Source organism: Neoarius graeffei, chromosome 22, assembly GCF_027579695.1.
Source record: "Neoarius graeffei isolate fNeoGra1 chromosome 22, fNeoGra1.pri, whole genome shotgun sequence".
Taxonomy (NCBI): domain Eukaryota; kingdom Metazoa; phylum Chordata; class Actinopteri; order Siluriformes; family Ariidae; genus Neoarius; species Neoarius graeffei.
In genome coordinates this window covers 51722161-51745462 of record NC_083590.1, presented here as the reverse complement: position 1 = coordinate 51745462, position 23302 = coordinate 51722161, and the positions used below count along the sequence as shown (strand labels likewise).

General features: G+C 40.3%; 1 protein-coding gene across 1 annotated transcript in view; it reads right to left on the bottom strand.

Annotated features, from left to right (window-relative positions):
- The window catches only part of LOC132870328 (sodium/potassium-transporting ATPase subunit alpha-3-like), a 127262-nt gene that overhangs the window by 51805 nt on the left and 52155 nt on the right, over nucleotides 1-23302 (bottom strand). Inside the window, exon 10 of the mRNA XM_060903960.1 lies at nucleotides 21466-21658. Coding sequence (XP_060759943.1) covers nucleotides 21466-21658 — 193 coding nt within the window. The remainder of the gene's footprint in view (nucleotides 1-21465; nucleotides 21659-23302) is intronic.

The following is a 23302-nucleotide window of genomic DNA, read 5'->3' as shown; positions in this document are numbered from 1 at the left end:
TAGAGGGTGCTGCTTATAAGTAGGCTAGACAGGGTTCCCACTCTTTTTAAGGAATCATTTTCCAGGACATTTCCAGGAGCTTTTTTAGGTAATTCATAACAGGATTTAGTCATACGGTCATGCACTTTAGTCGCAAGCTTAACACCATTTTAATTTCTTTTTTAATACGCAGGGACGTAGTGTCTCTGATATGCTAAATTACATAAAGGCAACATTGATGCAAATTGTATAATGCAGTTGTTTGACCTCTTTGTTACGTGCTGTTTTAAACTTTTTTATTCCCTTGTTCTCCTGTCATGACAAGCTAGAGCAACCTCAGAGGGTCAAAACTCAAATGTAAATTGCTTATACACATCTCAGTATAGGCAACAGGTGGAGACATAGCACAGCAGATCGAGCTACGATGGAGCTCAGCTGTCCTCATATCTAGACTACAACCAGCGAGATGTTTCAAACAGAAAAATTAAAAAGCGAAAACACAGAAATAAAATTCCAGGACAAGAAAATTTATTTCCTGTACATTTGGCCATTTCTATCAATTTCCAGATCATTTCCATGACTGGAAAATGACGCTCTAAATTTTCAGGTTTTCCAGGACGCGTGGGAACCCTGCTAGATGGTGCTGCTATCACGCAGTTGTGGAAAGTATCCGGGATCCTGGGATCCATGTTCCACGTGACTTGCACATCTGCTGATCCAGAATATGGATTCGTCATTTGAAAAAAATAATAATAATAACAGTTGGATTTAGAGCTTCGTGGGAACAAAACTTGCCATGGATAAGCTATTCATGCTTTATGACTTTGCAGATAACATAGTCGAAGTGGATGATGTCTCCTTGATTGAAAAGTGTGACCCACAGGTGAACTATGCAGGTTATACATGTACTATGTAGGTGAACTATATATATTATAGTACTCATGACTATAGTATTTTGATGGTATTTTTGTCACTATAGTACTATGCCATAGTAATACTATAGTCTTTCAGACTACAGTAATACTATTGTTTTTAAGACTATAGTTATATATATAGTCTTTGCGGACTATAGTCCACTAACAATAGTAAGACTATAGTCTGGAGCAGCATTTCTCAAGTCAAGTCAACTTTATTGTCAAATATGCTATACATGCTCGACATACAGCACAGATGAAATATCAGTCCTCTCTGACCCACGGTGTAAACAGGCAATGCAATAAATAAAAATAGAATAATTGAAAAAAAAAACAATATAAACAGTATAAACACTCTAGATAGGAACTAGACATAGACTAAACACTCAAACAATATAAATAAACAGTATAAACACTAGATAAGAACTACACACAGACTAAACACTCAGACATGAACTAGACGTAGACTAAACACACACACACACACACACACACACACACACACACACACACACACACACACACATAAATTGGTTCAAATAACCAAACAGTCAAGGGCACTTGAGGTATAGCAGGTAAACATGAAACATGAAACAAGCAGTATAAACAAACTAGCAGCTGTTAAGATGAGGTAGTGCGGAATAGTGCAAATGAGTGAGGTAAAGTGAAATGTGCAGTCCCTGAGTTCAGTGTGTTAATGAATGATGAGATGTTAAGGCCTCTGCATGCTTGTGCGACAAGGCTTTCGCAGATAGCTTTTCGCAGACAGTTGTAATTTATCGTTGAGCGGGGAGTAATAGGCGTGCGCGATGTTATTCACCGGCACAACGCAAGGGGGCGAGAAGTCGCTAGGAGTAGTTGGTGGGTGTGGTTAATGGAGTGTTTATCCTCCGGTTACTTATAATGACTAGAACTTTTTTATAATGACTAGAACTGGAGTCGTATAGATGTCCGTACTTCTTCACTTCCTCAATCAACCGCTCTTCATGCTGCTCCATTTTCGCTCGTGTTTTTAAAAATGCCGGTCGTGAAAACAAAACAAACCGGGAAAGTAGGGAAGCGGAAGTGCGTGTACAGCGGGTAGAGTGGACCAATCAGAGCCCTCTTGTCTGCGAGGCTTCTGCGGTGGTCACAATTTTTGGGAGGTGCGCGCAGAGCGTCTGCGAAGGTGGCGGGGCTACGCAGACACTGTCTGCGACACCATCTGCGAGGACTGGGTTGTCAGCATAAATTGGCCTTTATGTGTGTGTGTGTGTGTGTGTGTGAGTGAGAGAGTGAGTGTGTTGGGGGGGGAAACTGTGAGGATGACATGTCAGATGCTGAAGGGGGGTGTGCGAGCCGAATCTGTGGCAGGGGGCAGAGGGGGGAGGAGGGGCAGAACAGGGAGGGAGTTGAGCCTCCTGACCGCCTGGTGAAAGAAACTGTTCTTGAGCCTGCTGGTTTTGGCCCGGAGACTCCGCAGTCTCCTCCCCAACGGCAGCAGGCTGAAGAGGCTGTGAGATGGGTGGGTGGGGGTCACCTGCAATCCTGATGGCTTTGCGGGTGAGGCGGGAGTTATAAATATCCATTAGAGAAGGGAGAGAGACACCAATGATCTTCTCAGCTGCTCTCACGATGCGCTGCAGAGACTTGCAGCAGGACACAGTGCAGGCGCCGTACCACACGGTGATGCAGCTGGTCAGGATGTTCTCGATGGTGCCTCTGTAGAAAGTGTGCATGATGGGGGCCGGGGCTCTTGCCCTCCTCAGTTTGCGGAGGAAGTACAGACGCTGTTGGGCTTTTTTGGCCAGTGATGCGGTGTTGTTGCTCCAGGACAGGTCTTTAGAGATGTGCACACCCAGAAACTTGGTGCTGCTCACCCTCTCCACTGCAGCACCGTCGATAGATAGTGGAGCATGCTGGGTGTGCTCTCTCCTGAAGTCCACAACAATCTCCTTCGTCTTCTCCACATTCAGACGGAGATTGTTGTCCTTGCACCACATGGCCAAGCGGCTCACCTCACTCCTGTAGACTGTCTCATCACCATTGTTGATGAGACCCACCACAGTCATGTCATCCGCAAACTTAATGAAGAGATTTGAGCTGGATGTTGGTGTGCAGTTCTCAACCTTTTTTCAGTCACAGCACCCTTCAGAAGGATGCAAATTCTCAAGGCACCCCCATATACAATATACGCAGTCAGGCTGACCCCAGCAGTGACGTTGTGACATGGGAAAGGGGGCAATGAGACAAATTTTGATGATGCATGAGGCAGCAATGATCTGCATTAGTGTAACTATCGTTTTTTGGAATTTTAATTAATTGTATTTATTTCAATGTTAGAATATATAATTTTTTGATGGCACCCCTAACGAAGCCAGACGACACCCCAGGGTGCCACGGCACCCCGGTTGAGAAAGGCTGGTCTGGAGAACTATAGTATTACTACTGCAAGCTGTAATATTACTATAGCCTGGTGAACTATTAGATAACTATAGTTTTACTATAGTACACGTATTATAGTATTACAACAGTCTAGATAACTATAGTATTACTATATTCTAGAGAACTATGGTGTTACTATAGTCTGGAGAACTATGACATTGCTACAGTATGAGTACTATAGTGTTACTATAGTCTAGAGAACTGAAGTCTTAAAAACAATAGTATTACTATAGTCTGAAAGACTACTAGTGCATCTCAAAAAATTAGAATACCATGAAAAAGTTCCTTTTTTTATAACTTAATTCAAAAAGGTAAACTTTCATATATTCTATATTCATTACATGTAAAGTGAAATATTTAAAGCCTTTTTTTGTTTTAATTTTGATGATTATGGCTTATAGCTCATGAAAATCAGAAATCCAGTATCTCAAATTATTAGAATATTCCCTAAGATCAATCAAAAAAAGGATTTACAATACAGAAATGTCCAACTTCTGAAAAGTATATTCATTTATACACTCAATACTTGGTTGGGGCTCCTTTACCATGAATTACTGTATCAATGCGGTGTGGCATGGAGGTGATCAGTCTGTGGCACTGCTGAGGTGTTATTGAAGCCCAGGTTGCTTTGATAGTGGCCTTCAGCATATCTGTATTTTTGGGTCGGGTGTTTCTCATCTTCCTCTTGACAATACCCCATAGATTCTCTATGGGGTTCAGGTCAGGCAAGTTGGCTGGCCAATCAAACACAGTAATATCATGGTCAGCAAACCATTTGGTAGTAGTTTTGGCACTGTGGGTAGGTACTAAGTCCTGCTGGAAAAGGAAATCAGCATCTCCAAAAAGCTCGTCAGCAGATGGAAGCATGAAGTGCTCTAAAATCTCCTGGTAGATGGCTGTGTTGACTTTGGACTTGATAAAATACAGTGGACCAACACCAGCAGATGACATGGCACCCCAAATCATCACAGACTGTGGAAACTTCACACTGGGTTTCAAACACCTTGGATTCTGTGCCTCTCCACTCTTCCTCCAGACTCTAGAACCGTGATTTCCAAATTAAATGCAAAATGTACTTTCATCTGAAAAGAGGACTTTGGACCACTGAGCAACAGTCCATTTCTTTCTCTCCTTAGCCCAGATAAGACACTTCTGACATTGTCTCTGGCTCAGGAGTAGCTTGATATTAGGAATGCGAAAGTTGTATCCCCTTTCTTGAAGATGTCTGTTCGTGATGGGTCTTGATACACTGACACCAGCCTCAGTCAACTCCTTGTGAAGCTCTCCCAAGTTCTAGAATCAACTTTTCTTGACAATCCTCTCAAGACTGCGGCCATCCCTGTTGCTTGTGCACCTTTTCCAGCCACCCTTTTCAGCAATGACCTTTTGTGGCTTACCCTCCTTGTGGAGGGCATCAGTGATCATCTTCTGGACAACAGTCAAGTCAGCAGTCTTCCCCATGATTGTGGTTGTGTGCATGGGCGTCGCCAGGGGGGGAAAGGTTAGAACAATTCTAGGGGCCCAGCACTGCCATGGGGCCCTTTAAGGGTCTGATATTAAAATCATTAAAAGCATATTAAGACTTTTGAAATAACAACAATGCAATATTCCATCTGGTAAAATGAGCTAATTGAACAAGGTTGTCTATTTCTTGAGTTCTTCAACACATTGTCATTTAACTCTCCCCCTTTTGCGAAATGGTACGGTCCAGTTCTGGTAGAAGCACGATGCGTTAAATCTGTGTGCTGATCAGTGCAATGCTACTTGCTGCTGTGTCGCGGTGCAGCAGCCAGCCAGCCAGCCAGCAGTGGAGTGCGTACAGTCTATGATCGCTAAATATGAAGAGTGGCTGTCAAAAACGTAAAGAAAGGCAGCTGAAAGCTGAGAGGGACCGGAGAGGCAGGCAACTGGTCACTCAGTTTTTCCCAAAGAAAGGTAGCTATCGCTCACATGTGTGTTCAAAATATTAGCGAATGGTACAGTAAATGAACAGTATCAACGTGGTTGGATTAGCCTATCAAGAGAACACCTTTACAGTTTGCACAGTGACATTTTTTCCATTTTAATAACTGAACTGACTTGTGTGATAAACAAGATGAAATATTACGTTATGCTGGTGCTAATAACTAGTGCTAATAACCAGTTTCATAACTAATGGGATGCCCTAAATATGCACAGATTCAGCCTCAGGGGGACCTCCGCCCTACCAAACCACTGAACCCCCCTTTGGAGAAGGAGGTAAGCAGCAATACAACCCATAAATGCTTTAGGATTGAAGTTTTTAATGAGCGAGCGCCATATACAGTTTGCTAGATTAAAGTGTTGCTAATAACGGACACCAGTCAAGTGTTTGACATGGTTACGTGTGTGGAATGTTCACACGTTCTAAACCATTGGGTATTTAAATCTTTACTGTATGAGTAGTGTAAATATTGTTCTTCATGTTTACATTTGGATTGGTTGATATTGCTGGTAATAATCTATCTTGAATATTGAATATTTTATTGTTCATGGATATTTGAATATTTGCTTTGACAATAAATGAGTGCTGCCTAAAAGAAAGCATAAACTCTCAGTGGATTTCTTGCAGTGCATTATGTTGTATGAAATAACTGTTGCCTAGTTATTAATCAAGGCAGGAAATTGTGATTACTGATGTTTTCTGGAACTCTCTGGCACTGAAGTAGCCTATAAAGAATGTATATCTTATAAATCCATACAGATACAGTGATGCATGCAAGTTGTGTCAACACATGAACGAATGAACTCCACACTAAGTAGCCCAATTTTGCACACTTGAATGAAGAAGAGTTCAAAGCAGTGTGTTAAATAATGTTGGTTATGTTTATTTACAGTCAACTCAATAATAACTGCTGCATCATTCACCATTTTATTTCCTTTTTCTTTTTATGTATGGGCTTACATTGGCCTGAATTATGTCTGGGCTTATACTGCCATCTACTGGTCAAACAATATAAAAGTGTAAATTAGAAAACAAGGTCAAAAACTCCTGGTCCATGGAGGGGCAACCAATAGTCTAACTCTGCTTGCGCTCAAATTTCTGTCTAGACACACTTTGCTTTGAACATATTTCCTTTTTGCAGAACAGTACACACAGCTTTCTACCTAACACATAACAATCCATGGGATTTCCATAGGTATTTTGATGCTGGGTAGAAAACTTTTTCTATGATTTATTAGCAGTCACATCACACATTTCACTACCAATTGTCCTAGCACAAGGCGGCATGTGGCAAAATCTTGAATTTTCATTTGTGATTGTAAATGCACCAGAATTAGTCACTGACCAGTTTTCATCTAGTCCCTGGTAGGTTAATACATAAGATGTAATAACAAAGTCACAAACTCAAGGTCCATGGGCTATCAAAAGTCAAATAATGACAATAGTGCAATTGTGACGAGGGTGGGCAAAGTTGGGGGGCTCAAAATTCTAATCTTTCATGGGGCCCAAAATTTCTGGCGGCGCCCCGGTTGTGTGTACTGAACTAGACCGAGAGATACACTGTGCTCATACTGTTTTACTCAAACTCGAAATGAAATATTCTAATATTTTTAGGATGGGTTTTTTTTATGTTTTTGTACTGTATGCCATACTGATTAAAATTAAAATAGAAAAATGCTTGAAACATTTTAGTTTATGTGTAATGAGTCTATAATATATAATATTTTCACTTTCTTAAATAACTGATGGAAAATATTGAACTTTTTCACAATATTCTAATTTTTTGAGATGCACTAGTATAGTATTACTATGGCATAGTACTATAGTGACGAAAATACCACCAAAATACTATAGTCATGAGTACTATAATACAGTTGTATTATATGAGTACTTATACAGTTGTTTTTCCTTGCAGTAGACATTGTGCCCCAGAGAGAGATGGGGCTACCAGAGCTAACACAACACACACACGCACACACACACACACTTGAAATTAAACTTGAAACGGAGTTTAAACTTAAATGTTAGACAAGTAATGAATTGTTCAGTCTTTTGGGTTTTGTTGTTTGTGAAAAGTGAATGGGCTGGAAAACTCTTGGACTGGATCAAAAAGGATAGAAGAAACCTGAATAAAAGAAAGCTGAAGCTCTGGCAAACTCTGCCTGTCCCCAGAGTCCTCCTTTTTACACACACACACACACACACACACACACACACACACACACACACACACACACACACACGGTTCAACAGTCCAGCATATTACCCTGTAATGTTAAGATCTTTTGAGGAAGATAATGTTATACAATAGAACAGTGAAACAACAACAAAGAGGAAAAAACAATAAAGAAGAGGAAAAACCAAGTGTTCTGAGGGACGAGCTGTTGGCTATTGGTGCCAAGGATGAAATTAATCAAATAAATGGCCCAGGTCTGGATGCTGTCATTTATAGCAATCAAGTGTAGACTTTGAGAATGTGGCATAAGCAGAGAGAAAATGCAGCTAATAAACTAACAAAGCATACACAAATATAACAATATTATATGCATTCCAGTTAAATAATGTTTGAAGTTTGCAAGGTTGAATGCCTACAAACTTTAATAATAAAGGTATGCCATAAAAATCCCAGATATTGAGCGTGAGAAACAGATTTTGTGTGTTGTGGTCGAGCGCCAGTTTGTGAATGGAGGGCAAGACTGGGTAAGGCGAGTGGCAAAACAAATCACACCTGTGTCAAGTTAATGGTGCATACATGCGTGTATGCGTGTGTGTGTGCATGTGTCCTGCAGTAACAGCCAAGGGCTTATATGGAGGGAGGAAGCAGAGAGGAAGAGAGAGCTTTCATGCACGCCGTGTCTGTGTGTGCGAGCATGTATGTGAGAGAAAGTGAACCATTGTAAAGCTGGCAAATGTTGCCAGGCAAAACAAACCTCGCCTGGCATTGCTTATTTTATACCTACAGTTGTGGGCAGGAGTTTACATAGAGTGACATGAATGCCATGGCAATATTTGGGCTTTCAGTAATTTCTCTGAACTGTTCTTTTTCTGTGGCAGAATGATTGTACAGCATACATCTTTAATGAAAAAAAAACCCCTGGAATTTGGTGCACAAGTTTTAATTTTCTTTGGGCTTTCTGAAATCAACACAGGATCAAAATTATACATACAGGGTCAAAAATTTACATACGAAGTAATTTATATTATTAATTCAGAGGTGCTGAAACTTCCAAAATGTCTCCTATCTTACCAAGGCCGAGGTCTCTTAACTTCCTGTTAGTGATCATGATTGACTACAGCTGGTAGCATCTCTGTGCCTTCATAAAAAGCACTCATTGTATTGGCCAACACACAGTAAAATGGGAAAGTCCAAGGAGCTCAGTGCAGATCTGAGAAAGAGGATCACAGATATACACAACTCCAGAATGTTTCTTGGAGACATTTCTAAACAACTGCAAATTCTAAGATCAGTTCAAACAATTGTATCCAAGTTATTGTGAGATGTAGTCACTTTGCCAAGCCACTTTGCTTCAAGAAAACCCAAACTGTCACCCTCAGCTGAAAGGAAATTGGTTTGGATGGTCAGGAACAACCTGGGAATCACCATGGCACAGCCCTGCCATGAACTGAAAGCTGATGGATCACTGTCTACAGTTCAGATCACCATGGACTAAGAGGCTGCTATCCAAGAAATAACCCCCTGCTCCAAAATTGACACCTTCAAGCTTAACTAAAGTTTGAAGCTGACTACACAGACAAAGAAAAAGCCTTCCGGAGGATAGCTGTATGATCAGATGAGACAAAGATTGAGTTGTTTGACCACAATGACCATGATGTACAGAGGAACACTGTACCAGCTGGTGTTGGTAGGATCATCGTGCTATGGGGCTGTTTTGCTGTCAGTGGAACTGGTTCACTGCACAAAGTGGATGGAATAATGAAGGAGGACTACCTCAGAATTCTTCAGCACAAACCATGAGAAACTTGAACACGACTTGGGACTTACAACAGGACAATGAACCCAAACACGCAAAAGAGCTGGTTGTGGAAGATAAAGCAGGCTAATATTAAGCTTAAAACAAGTCCTGACTTCAACCCAATTGAAAATATATGGGCCGTGCTTATAAGTCGAATCCATGCCAAGAAAAAAAAAATTGAACTCTACCAATTCTACCATGAAGAGTCGTGAAATATCCAAACAGAATTCTGCAAGAAGTTTGTTCATGGTAAACAAAAATGTTTGGTCAAGGTGAATCTTGCAAAGAGACATTTAACCCAAATATTAGGTGTGCTGTATGTATCTTTTTGACCATGTATGTATAATTTTGACCCTGTGTTGATTTCAGAAAACCCAAAGAAAATTAAAACTTGTGCACCAAATTCTAGTGTTTTTTTAATTAAAGATGTATGCTGTACATTCTGCCACAGAAAAAGAACAGTTCAAAGAAATTACTGAAAGCTCAAATACTGCTATGACATTCATCTCACTGTATGTCAACTTCTGACCACATCTGTATATGTTGATAATGGTAATATTTCTCAATCATCAGCTGTCAGATTATAGCCCTCTGAAAATCCATGACCTTGAATTTGACCTTTCAAGGTCACTCAAGGTCAAAGATCATGGTGCCAAATGAAAGGCCATATGGGAGTTCCTATATGCTCATAATAGTAAACATTTGTCTATCAGAAACCGTTTTTGAGTTATAATGGAAAATGTGTTATTTTCACCTTTCCAGTGACCTTGACCTTCACCTTGGCCTGATTACCCCCAAAATTTAATCAGGTAATCTACAGACCATTGCCCACCTACCCTGAAAATTTGAAGTCAATCGGTGCAACCATCTAGACACTACATTGTTACAGACAGAGACACAAACAAACAAACAAACAAACAAACAAACAAACAAACAAACAAACAAACAAACAAACAAACAAACAAACAAACGTCAAAGGTTGTGGTGCCAAATGAAAGCCCATATATGACTTCCTATATGTTGATAATGATAAACATCCACTGTATCTATCTCTGTTTTCAAGTTATAATGGAAAATATGCAAATTTTAGCAATGACCTTGACCCCCCTGACATTTGACCCCCTAACCGGTAAGAAAACTATGAGAGATGTAGCATATCATGTAGCATATCAATGGAAGCAGAATTGAAAGATGAACATTTTGGAATTGGTTTGAAGTAAATATGATGACTTTGAAGGATCATGAAAAAAATTATTTTGACCTTTTTGGTGACCTTGACCAGATGACCCTCAAAATGTAGACGGTTCTATTTGAGACCAATGCCCATCTATCCTGAAAGTTTCATAAAGATTGGTCCAGCCGTTTTCCCGTAATGTTGCTAACAATAAAAACAACACCTTTCCCCCTGGTGGACTCCGTCCTGGGCGAGGTAAAAAAAAAAAAAAAAAGCTGAAATAAAATTACCCAAGTAACTAACCCACCTGGCCCCAGTTCTTCAGTGGGTCCACTCCCAAAGAAGTGTTACATGTGTATTTCTTTATTTCAGTGGATAAATGCTACTTAAGTACTTATGGTCCTATGAACCCCAGATAAATGCCAGGGTCACTGAGAATCACCAGTAAAGCTCCTGGAGCACACGCTCACACATGATAAAGACCGTCACAACAAAACTAGTATGCAAAAACAGTTACAATCTCTCCACTGCTAAACAGCCATTACAAGCGACTTGTTGGCAAGAAATCTAGTGAAAAAGTCATCGTAACTAACGTCGGCATGTTCAGGGTCTATCCCATGAGATGAACAGGAGGCACTCACACACCTGCTCAGAGCCTGCTGAGTCTCCCTGCGTGTATGATTGTTTGATTCAGGCATCTAGTGCATATCTGCAACTAACTTCACAGTGCTTCATCCAGTGAGTCCACAGGGTGTCTGCAGGCTTGAACAAGTTCAATTTAAGACTTTTTAAGACCTTTTTAAGACCACAGCAGGTTAAATTTAAGACTTATGCCGCACAAAAAAAAAAAAAAAAGAAAATTGGGAGAACCTGAATTACTTTCGAAATACCAAAATTTATCATTCACCAATGAACTCATTACATCCCTAGGGTGCGCTCTTGCATTAATGAGGAACTAAGTTGCAGTGGAGCCAAAGACATCCTGCAAATCACTTGAGGATGAGGCATTCGATTCCGTACGGTTTGCGTGTTGTAGCGTTACAGTTTGCACGGAGTTAGCTGATACACCGTCTCGAGATGTGCTTGGACCTGACAACGGTGAACAAAATTGAGTGATGGCATGCGATTGTTGCAGACTTTTATGGGCAGCCTGGTGCTTCTCCGCTTTCGCGTGCGATTCCGGTGCCTTTACACCCAGGGTGCTGAGTTTGAGTGTTCTTTTGCACAATGTGCAGTACGCCTCAAACGGATTGTTTGGTACATGTTTTAACCAGTCTACGAAATCATTGCGTTCAAGCCAGCAGTCATTAAACTTGCATTTGCCCATTTTGCTACAAACTGTGACAACAGGGCTGTGCGATATGGGAAAAAATGAATCTCCCGATACATTTTCTCCATTTCACGATATACGATATATATCTCGATATATTTAAATCTCCTCTAAAGGACCCCATGAAATCTAACTTTTACTCTTTACTGTTTTCACTACAATCCCTGCAGATTAAATAACATTCTTGGTTAACTTTACAGGTGGTTTTCAACAACACATTTTAAATTTTCATGTTGGTGATTAATCACAAGTGAATTGAAATAAGACTATTTTTATTCAACAAAGATGTGGCACAAACTGCGAAAACAATCTTGAAAATTGCAACAAAGGGGCAATACAATACAGAGCTGCTCAGAGCTCAAATCAATAAAGTGCAAGCTCAACACTGAGAAAGACATTTAGCCTAAATAAGAAAAGTGCTCTTTCATTAAATTATTTTAAAAAATAGATCTCCAAGCTATTAACCTGACTACTGAGAACCACTGGAACATTCACAATAGAGAGAGAGATTGAGGGAGAGAAGAGAGAGATCTGCAAAACATAATTTTCCTCTTTGCACACTTTTGAACTGAGTGTTTTCTGGCTCTGCCTCTCAGATGTGTATAATTCCGGTATTGCTTTCTCTGTAAAATGTCTGTGACCAGGCAACTCATATTTGGGATCGAGGGTGTTTAGTAATTTTTGAAAGCCTGGTTTTTCCACTATACTAATTGGGATCATGTCTTTGGCAATGACGTTAGTGATTGCATCCGTTATAGCTCTCCATCTCTGACTCGTTTTCTCATATGGGGTGGCTTTGGAGAACGAGGCTGCTATGGTCATTTTTTTAGCTCGTGGGCAAGTAGTTCGGAGTTTAAGAGACTCTTCATACTGTACCGGGTGAGTTTCAGGTGATGGAACATATTTGTCGTGCTGCTGCCTTTCGTGATGACAGTTTTGTTTTTTTTTGCACACTTTACAAACTGGCATTTGTTGTTCCACGTCCTCCTCGTGATATCCAAAAAAATGCCAGATGACTGACCCCTTACTAGTTCTTTTAGGAACCAATTCGTCCGCTTCCATTTTTAATTTGTCGCTGAAATTGACAGAGCTTACACGGTAGCCTACGCAACACCAGCAATTGCACGAACTGAGTCAGCGCTGTAAACCGGAACCAGGAAATCTTCCCGCCGGCAGTGTTGCCAGATACTGCTGACGTTTTGCAGCCAAAAATATGTTCAAAACCCGCTAAAACACACTTAAAACCGCCCAATCTGGCAACACAACCGAAACTAGAAAATCTTCCTGGAAGTTCCTTTCAGCACCTAGATGCTAACCAATCCCGGGTGACATCTAGGTGCTGAAAGGAACTTCCGGGAAGATCTTCTACGTGCAGAATAATTCTGCACGTAATCTAGGTCTTAAATCACCCAAATGACATTTTAGACCAGCAGTGCAAAATATCTCTGTATTTTAGACTTTTTTAGGCCTAAAATTGAAAATGTGCAATTTTAGACTTTTTTAGACTCCGCGGACACCCTGGTCCATCAGTGATGCTGTTCAGGCATCAGTGGAAAACATGTTGCTCAGCCCAACCTGCTAGTGATCCAACACATTCCCTTGAGGTTCACATTAACAAAAGCTTCTGCAGTGAGGTTCTATTTCTTGCCATGAGCACAGCACTTCTGACAAGCCGCTTAAAAAAAGGAGAGAAAAAAGCCACAAAAGAATGCACCACACGGATTTCTAACTAATTTGCTCAGTGTTCATTTTCACGTACAGCTCATTGCACAGCTCATAAGAGACAACACACAAATATGAGTTAGACAACAAACTTACTTATAAATACAAACAAAAAGCATGTATTTATAAAGATAAAGACATGTTTAAAAACTAAATTGACAAGAAAAAAGTATTCAGACACCACAAATGAACATCATTCGTACTTTTTGTTGCAAAGCCTTTGTTGGTAATTACAGCTCTGAGATTTCTACAGAAAGAAGTAATGAAACCTCTGCAGCACTGTGGTTCAGTGTGTTCTGGCCCATTCCTCTTGGCAAATCATCTTCAATTTCTTAAAGGATACACGCAGAACCTTTATTTTTAAATACATTTCTGAGTGAATAGTATCTCCATCCTTGACTCTTGTATGTTGCATAAATGGGAATTTAAAAAATATATTTTTTTGAGAGTTAAAATCGACCACAAAGTTGACATTTGAGCTGCCCCGCTGAGCTAGCCATCCCTGAGTGTGTGACATCACAGCGGTAACCGGTTTTGAGGCTGAGGCCTTTTACTGCTATAGACCAAAGTCATATAAATAAAAATTTATGGTGAAAGTAAGAAATATTGTTACCAACTTGCTCAACTAAGACTGATTTGACTTCACTGATTGTGGGTTGACTCTCATTAAAATAGGATAGGTGTTGTAACTTATGCAACATAGATGTACATGCATGCATTTTCACTGATAAAACGTAAAAGGCTAATTAAATAATCAGATGAACTGAGACAATCACATTCTGAAGCAAATTAAATAATCTTATACCAATAACTTAAACACACAATACAAGTTACATGTATTAATCTAAATGCAGGTAAACAACGTGTTGTTTTTGTTGTTTTTTTTATCCAAATGAGAGTCGGAGCTTACCCGTCTGTGTTCTCGCTTCCTGAAGGCCGATCTTGTGGGCGATTGTTCTGAAACTATCTGACTTTCAGTTGTTTGTTCAGTTCTCCATTCATTCGCTTCTTCCATGTAAGGGCGAGATGGCAGCAATATCCAGTTTAGAAATAAGATGGCTGCTCCACTCTTTCTCCATTCTCTCCATTACTGAGTACTCCGCCATTACTGCTCAGCTCAGGCAATTACTAAAACCCAGGATGGAACGGGATGTCACCAGTTTTAGCAACAACAGCAGGGAGGTCACTGCCCGAGCGATATATCATGTCCCGTTCCACCCCGGGTTTTACCAACAACCCTCAGCTCACTCCGGGAAAACTGGTGCAACTAAATTCACTTTCCTTTAAAAAAAAAAAATAAATAAAACAAAATACTTTCCTTTTCTTGTAGTTTTATTTAATTGTTGGTACTGCACCCTCTTTCAATATGGGTTTATAGCCAATGCCCCTCAACAGATCAGAGGTTTCATACAAGGTTTCAGTAAAATGTGCAGAGCAAAGGAGAGACCACTTCATAGCCACCCAATGTGCCCATGAACTTCTCGCAAAACGCGTCCAAATCTTTGCAGTTTGAACATTCTTGGGCCATGAATGCAACGTAAATCTACCTTATGTCATGTTGCTGCACCAGCCAGCAACACACAGCATGGCGATAAATTAGCTCAAAATGGAGGCTCAGAGTTGCCGTCAGCTCTGTGTTTTAGTATAGTGGAAATGGCGATGAGACCGATAGACTTACTGCTGTGACGTTATGGACGTCAAGGTAATTCACTCAGACCGCTACCTATATGAATCACTTTAATCGTAAAAAATTACTATATTAGATTTATTGTTAATGCTTAAAACTATTCTTATGCCATTCTTGAGGTCTCAAGGCATTTATAAACGAAAGTGAGGCCATAGCTTTGCGTATATGCTTTAAGGATACAAGGATCATTCTGATGGACTTGCAATTTTAAATCCTTCATAGATAAAATCAGGAAAACTGCCATGTAAGCATCTTTGTCCTTTTTTTTTTTTTAGAAACCAGTCCTCAGTGATTGTGGGTGTATGTCTGTGATCTTTGTCTTATTGAAACATTGATCTTTAGGGCTGTAACGATACACCCAACTCACGATTCGATTCGTATCGCGATTTTTGACCCACGATTCGATACACCCACGATTTTTTTTAAAATGTTTTTTTAAAGTAGTAAATTTGACTTATTAACATTTTACTTACTTACATTAACTATTTAATAACAAATAATTCAGACCACTGCAGAGAATGAGTAATATGTATGCAAAAATGAACAAATGTATATCCAAAGATTGTTTTATTTCTCAAAATAATACTGTTGAGCCGGAAGCTCTGTTTTTTTCGGTTCTGAAAAAGTCATTTTTCCAAATCGTGTAAATCCGTTTAGATTTTTTTTGGGGGGGTGGCTCTCTCACTGTCTCACTCTCATAGGGCCAATGATTTTCTGTGATCGCGGAAAACAGATGGAAATTACGGAATTTTTATGGTGAAACATTGCTCGCGTGTCAAAATGTAACTACCGCAGAAGGCTTCCGCCCAAGCAGACATGCCTTCAGTGTTGCCAGAAATTGCTAACGTTTTCCACCCCAAAATATGTTCAAAACCAGCCAAAAAGCACCTAAACCCGCCCAATCTGGCAACACTGCATGCCTTTCCGGTCAAGTGATTGTGATTGGCTTGTGGCACACCTAGCCAGCCAATGAGCTGCTTGTTTACAGATTCGCTCCCCGCGTCGCAACCAGAATGGCGACCGCTTAAAAGAAATGAATGCTCTGCCAGTGGCGAGTGTGGACGTTGCGTGACTCACAGAAGATTGTCGCAGGTCGGCGAAAAAACGACTTACTAATAGATATAAAAATAAAAGTAATTTAAGTAAGTTTAAAATGTAATTTAAATAAAAAGTAAAGTATTCATAAATTGAAGTTTGGAAGCGCCTCTGTTTTTGGGCTGAGGAGAAGTTTGAAAGGGTGTACCGCGATTCTGCCTTCTTGTATCGCGACACGGATCGTGGCTCTGCGTATCGCGATTTCGATACGCATATTGTTACAGCCCTATTGATCTTCTCTCCAGATTTAGTTTGATGAGAATAAATTCTCCTTTAAATGTGTCCCAATGCACCATTCCATTTGTTTCTTTCAATGGCATGTAATGGATCATTACAGTTTGCAGAGAAGCAGCTCGACTGTGGATATGGTGTTTATGGGAGGATCACAACTTTTCTTTCTCCAAATATGATGAGCTGAATTATTGCCAAAGAGCTCCATTTTCCACTCCAAATGAATTTGTCAAAATGACTTCAAGACTCTGTGCTTCTTTTTGGCAGAGTAGTTTTCCTTTAGATGTAGGAATGGACTAATCTGGGAAGATTAGTGGTGGTTCCAGGAACTTTCCACCTGCATATAAGCAAACCAGTTGTACTGACAGGGATGTTTAAGGTCTTTGCTACAGCTCTGTAGTTTTCCCATTTGGGTGTTGTTCAGGTCGATACAGTGGCGCTTGAAAGTTTGTGAATCCTTTAGAATTTTCTATATTTCTGCATAAATATGACCTAAAATATCATCAGATTTTCACACAAGTCCTAAAAGTAGATAAAGAGAACCCAGTTAAACAAATGAGACAAAAATATTATACTTGGTCTTTTATTTACTGAGGAAAATGATCCAATATTACATATCTGTGAGTGGCAAAAGTACGTGAACCTCTAGGATTAGCAGTTAATTTGAAGGTGAAATTAGAGTCAGGTGTTTTCAATCAATGGGATGACAATCAGGTGTGAGTGGGCACCCTGTTTTATTTAAAGAACAGGGATCTATCAAAGTCTGAGCTTCACAATATACGTTTGTGGAAGTGTATCATGGCATGAACAAAGGAGATTTCTGAGGACCTCAGAAAAAGCGTTGTTGATGCTCATCAGGCTGGAAAAGGTTACAAAACCATCTCTAAAGAATTTGGACTCCACCAATCCACAGTCAGACAGATTGTGTACAAATGGAGGAAATTCAAGACCATTATTACCCTCCCCAGGAGTGGTCGACCAACAAAGATTACTCCAAGAGCAAGGCGTGTAATAGTCGGTGAGGTCACAAAGAACCCCAGGGTAACTTATAAGTAACTGAAGGCCTGTCTCACATTGGTTAATGTTAATGTTCATGAGTCCACCATCAGGAGAACACTAAACAACAATGGTGTGCATGGCAGGGTTGCAAGGAGAAAGCCACTGTTCTCCAAAAAGAACGTTGCTGCTCGTCTGCAGTTTGCTAAAGATCACGTGGACAGAAGTGTGTATGCATGTGTGCGTATGTGCATGCATGTGTGTGTGTTCATCTGTGCATGTGTGCATAGAAGGCACACTTCCAATAGAAGGCTATTGGAAAAATATTTTGTGGACAGCTGAGACCAAAATAGACCTTTTTGGTTTAAATGAGAAGCATTATGTTTAGAGAAAGGAAAACACTGCATTCCAGCATAAGAACCTTATCCCATCTGTGAAACATGGTGGTGGTAGTATCATGGTTTGGGCCTGTTTTGCTGCATCTGGGCCAGGACGGCTTGCCATCATTGATGGAACAATGAATTCTGAATTATACCAGCGAATTCTAAAGGAAAATGTCAGGACATCTGTCCATGAACTGAATCTCAAGAGAAGGTGGGTCATGCAGCAAGACAACGACCCTAAGCACACAAGTCGTTCTAACAAAGAATGGTTAAAGAAGAAGAAAGTTAATGTTTTGGAATGGCCAAGTTAAAGTCCTGACCTTGATCCAATCGAAATGTTGTGGAAGGACCTGAAGTGAGCAGTTCATGTGAGGAAACCCACCAACATCCCAGAGTTGAAGCTGTTCTGTATGCAGGAATGGGCTAAAGTTCCTCCAAGCTGGTGTGCAGGACTGATCAGCAGTTACCGGAAACGTTTAGTTGCACTTACTGCTGCACAAGGGTCACACCAGATACCGAAAGCAAAGGTTCACATACTTTTGCCACTCACAGATATGTAATATTGGATCATTTTCCTCAATAAATAAATGACCAAGTATAATATTTTTGTCTCATTTGTTTAACTGGGTTCTCTTTATCTACTTTTTAAGACTTGTGTGAAAATCTGATGATGTTTTAGGTCATATTTATGCAGACATATAGAAAATTCTAAAGGGTTCACAAACCCCACAAACCCCAGGCTATTTTCAGAGTAATTTCACTACCTTTACTTTTAAGGTCTTATCTTAAAGATTATATCCCTACTTATATCAAGGGAAAAAGATTGTGTTTTCTGAAATTATGGTTTTTCATGTATCTCACCATAAAATGGTGGCAGTAGAGATATCATTTCATAATTGTGTAAGGGAGACTGTCTGGAATCTGGAATATCAGAACTATGATGATGGAAAACTTTATGGACTATGACAGTTTGCATAAATATGTGCTTAGTGCCTCATGGAAATAAATATTATCGTTTTATTTCTTGTGAGTTCAAAATCGATTACTTGACAACACGGTCACACAGAATCATCTAGTATATGTTCTGCTGTTTATTTTGATGTTTGGGTTGCTGTGAAATGATAGGAACTTCATGAGTTATTCACCTGAGAAGTTACATACCGTATATTAAATTTGATGCAAATTCAAACTGATTTTTCTCACTAACACTTCATCACAGCTAGATCAGTGGAAAGCTCAAGTCGTGATATTTCACGTGATATGCAATGAACAATTTGTGAGCAAGTCAACCAAGAGAAAGGGATGTGAATTTGGATGTAGTCTGGGATAAGGGTTTTTTGGTGGTAGGCTGTGTTGGCTCTTTGGGCCCTCTCAATATACCAAAAAGTGTTCAATTTTGGACACCAGAGAACAGACCTCCAGAAGTCTTCAGGCTTTTTCAGCTGGCCTCCAGCAAAACTTTCAACAGGTAGCTTTTATTTTTCATCAGGACAGGCTTCTTCTTGGGGACCTCTTTTCTGTTCAGGGTTCTCTGTATTGTTGGTCTAGGCACCACTTCTCCAGAGTGAACTAGAAAGGCTTGTAAGCTGTGGATATTATAGTTTTGAATTTCTTTTTAGCCCTATTACCATTATGTACTATTCTAGACTGTTACTAAGTACCAAAAAGTAATGGATTTCCTGTTTCAGTTCGTGTTTGAGTTATAAAAAAAAAACTTTCCTTCTTATTACTGAAATGTGTGCTTTGCATACAAATTTTTAGATTATTAAATATTTTTTGAATGTGCATTACAGGTTTTTGCTTTGAGATGCAGCCCGTGACAACAATCAAGACTACAGCAGAAAGTTTAAAAGAGACACACAGTTTGTCAGTGTGTTTAAAATCACTGTGCATGAAATCACTAAACATTACAATTCAACTTATAAGGGCCCGTTTACACGAGGACGCTGTCGGGTAAAAACGACTAAATATTTTATCGGAAGTGCCTTTCGTCTACACGGGGACGGCGTTTCCGAGGCTGAAAAACGGAAAAAATTGAAAACGCCTTCCAGAATGGATAAGTTAAAAACAGCCCCAGTTGCATATCTGTCTAAGCTACCCAATACGCGAAACTCTGCTCGGATCTGCTCACGTCGGGTACGCGTTTACGTCATACATATGTCATATACTGTACATGCCAGCCTGGGAAGTAAGAAAGTAAGTAAAAAAGTAAGAGCATGTCTGATTACATCGATCCAACGGACCTTCAAGCTGCTCTGGCAGCTTTAATAAACGTCCAGGAGTCCTTCGAACATCTATACCGAATCTGCACATATACCGTTAATGAACAGAGGCGGGTATAGTATGCTCTTACTTTTTTACTTACTTTCTTACTTACCATAGCCAGAGTAGTCAAAGTTTTCGCGGCGCAGATGTGCAGATCAGACAAGACGGAAGACGTTGCGCATGCGTGCAGACATAGCGGAGGTCTTTCACAGCACCACCTAGCTGCCTGGCATGCACATCCAATTGAATTCCACACATTTATGCGTCACCGTATAGACGTAGATTTCCTCCTTGAAAACGGTCGTGTAGACGCGGAAAAAAAGTGAGAACGAAAACAGACTTTTGCGTTTTTGTTTCAGACCATCCCCGTGTAAAGTGGGCCTAAGAATGTTTTGGCTCTGACGTACCAACTAGTGGATGCTACATTTAATCCTCCAGATTTACATAAAATAGGCAAGCAAGTATGTGTGCAATGATGCTCCTATCTGTGTGGCTGCATGCATGCCTGGACATGTGGTAAAAGTGAAGTATTTTTACACTTTTAGCTGAATTAATACATGGCTCTATGGCTGGAGTTGGTTTGTCCCCAACACAATGAACCGCTCTCTCTTCACTTAAATTTCCTCCGTTTTGCTGAATGGCAAAGGAAAACCATTCAACTACCATAGAGGCCCATAGTCACAGTCCTACTAGTCAGTGAGACAGAAGGAGAAGTAAAATATACAAATAAACACTGATTAAGAAACTGACCAGCAGGGAAAATAAGATGCATGTGACACTCACTTGTAAATAATATGGCAAGGTGAGAACAGTGTATAGGTTTGTGATGCAAACAACGGGAGGCTGATTTGAACCAAAAGGCACCACAAAGTTCCGTAGCATGCTCCAAAAAGGGTGTAAGGAATATATAAAAATATGTTCACCATTGTAGAAGAGATGAGAGGACTCAGTTTTGGAATCCTGTCACAAACTACCAAGTGGATAGTTACATATTGTTCCATTAGAACATTATGGCTTTATGTTAGTTAACGTGTCATGCACCACTTTGTGATTGTGTTGAAAGATCTGGGCATGGGTGCACACAATCAAGAAAGTGATTCAGATAACTCTCAATGCCCCGGTCAGTTAGCAGGGAAACAGATTTACTAATCTTACCATTGTGCCTTTACTTAAGTGTGAATTTGCGTTTTATATCACTTTAGATGATAGCTCGTTGAACTGTCTTTGATTCAGGCAAATTGTATTCTGTTTCTCCAATGCCATTCTGAATCGTGGGCTTTGGTATCACATTTTCCTTTTTCTTCATGGTTTGATCATCTCTCACTCACCTAGGACTCTCTCTCCCAGTCCTCCCAGCTCCAGATAGGCATTCTGGAAGGCCTCCTTCAGTTCTTCATCCATGGGCTGCTCTTTGCCCTGCACCATGATGGTGGAACAACGTTCCAGAATACGCTCTGGTGCCCCCTTCATCACCAACAGATAGCGGTTATCATCTGTGTCCTCGGTCTCATGCACTGAAAGCTGGAAAAAGAATAAACATAAGAAACAGAATATCTGGACTGTTTTAATACAGATATGGTCTTCACCACTGTTAAGACCTGTTAATTCTCACTGATTAAGAAAGAAAACACCCTCTACAGGCGTCTTAATCTCCAAATGCTGCTGAGTTTATGAGGTAAACACAGCAAATGTAAAGAAATCTAGTGGATAGTTATGAACCAGGGTGGCATGGTGGTGTAGTGGTTAGTGCTGTCGCCTCACAGCAAGAAGGTCTGGGTTCGAGCCCCGTGGCCGGCAAGGGCCTTTCTGTGCGGAGTTTGCATGTTGTCCGCGTGGGTTTCCTCTGGGTGCTCCGGTTTCCCCCACAGTCCAAAGACATGCAGGTTAGGTTAACTGGTGACTCTAAATTGACCGTAGGTGTGAATGTGAGTGTGAATGGTTGTCTGTGTCTATGTGTCAGCCCTGTGATGACCTGGTGACTTGTCCAGGGTGTACCCCACCTTTCGCCCGTAGTCAGCTGGGATAGGCTCCAGCTTGCCTGGGACCCTGTAGGACAGGATAAAGCGGCTAGAGATAATGAGATGAGTTATGAACCAAGCCATCAACGGAGTCTTAATATGATCTTTATCCATCTTTCAGCAGGTCATAAAATATGCCAGTAAAGTTCATGACTGGACCATCCAACTAAAGTAAAAGAAAACAGAGACAAGTTTAATCTATAGAGTGTGTAAATACAATCCTCTACACAACAACACACTGCAAATACACAACAATCTTGGTATTATCTGAGTAAATAGGTGAAAATATGATAAATGTCACATTTAACTCGTATTTCCTATTATAAGATTATCATAAACCAAATGAGATGATTATTACAACCCCGATTCCAAAAAAGTTGGGACAAAGTACAAATTGTAAATAAAAACGGAATGCAATAATTTACAAATCTCAAAAACTGATATTGTATTCACAATAGAACATAGACAACATATCAAATGTCGAAAGTGAGACATTTTAAAATTTCATGCCAAATATTGGCTCATTTGAAATTTCATGACAGCAACACATCTCAAAAAAGTTGGGACAGGGGCAATAAGAGGCTGGAAAAGTTAAAGGTACAAAAAAGGAACAGCTGGAGGACCAAATTGCAACTCATTAGGTCAATTGGCAATAGGTCATTAACATGACTGGGTATAAAAAGAGCATCTTGGAGTGGCAGCGGCTCTCAGAAGTAAACATCTTTACTTCTGAGAGCCGCTGCCACTCCAAGATGCTCTTTTTCACCAATCCCCCTAATTCTGTGCCGACAAATAGTGGAGCAATATCAGAAAGGAGTTCGACAGTGTAAAATTGCAAAGAGTTTGAACATATCATCATCTACAGTGCATAATATCATCAAAAGATTCAGAGAATCTGGAAGAATCTCTGTGCGTAAGGGTCAAGGCTGGAAAACCATACTGGGTGCCCGTGATCTTCAGGCCCTTAGATGGCACTGCATCACATACAGGCATGCTTCTGTATTGGAAATCACAAAATGGGCTCAGGAATATTTCCAGAGAACATTATCTGTGAACACAATTCACCGTGCCATCCTCCGTTGCCAGCTAAAACTCTATAGTTCAAAGAAGAAGCCGTATCTAAACATGATCCAGAAGCACAGACGTC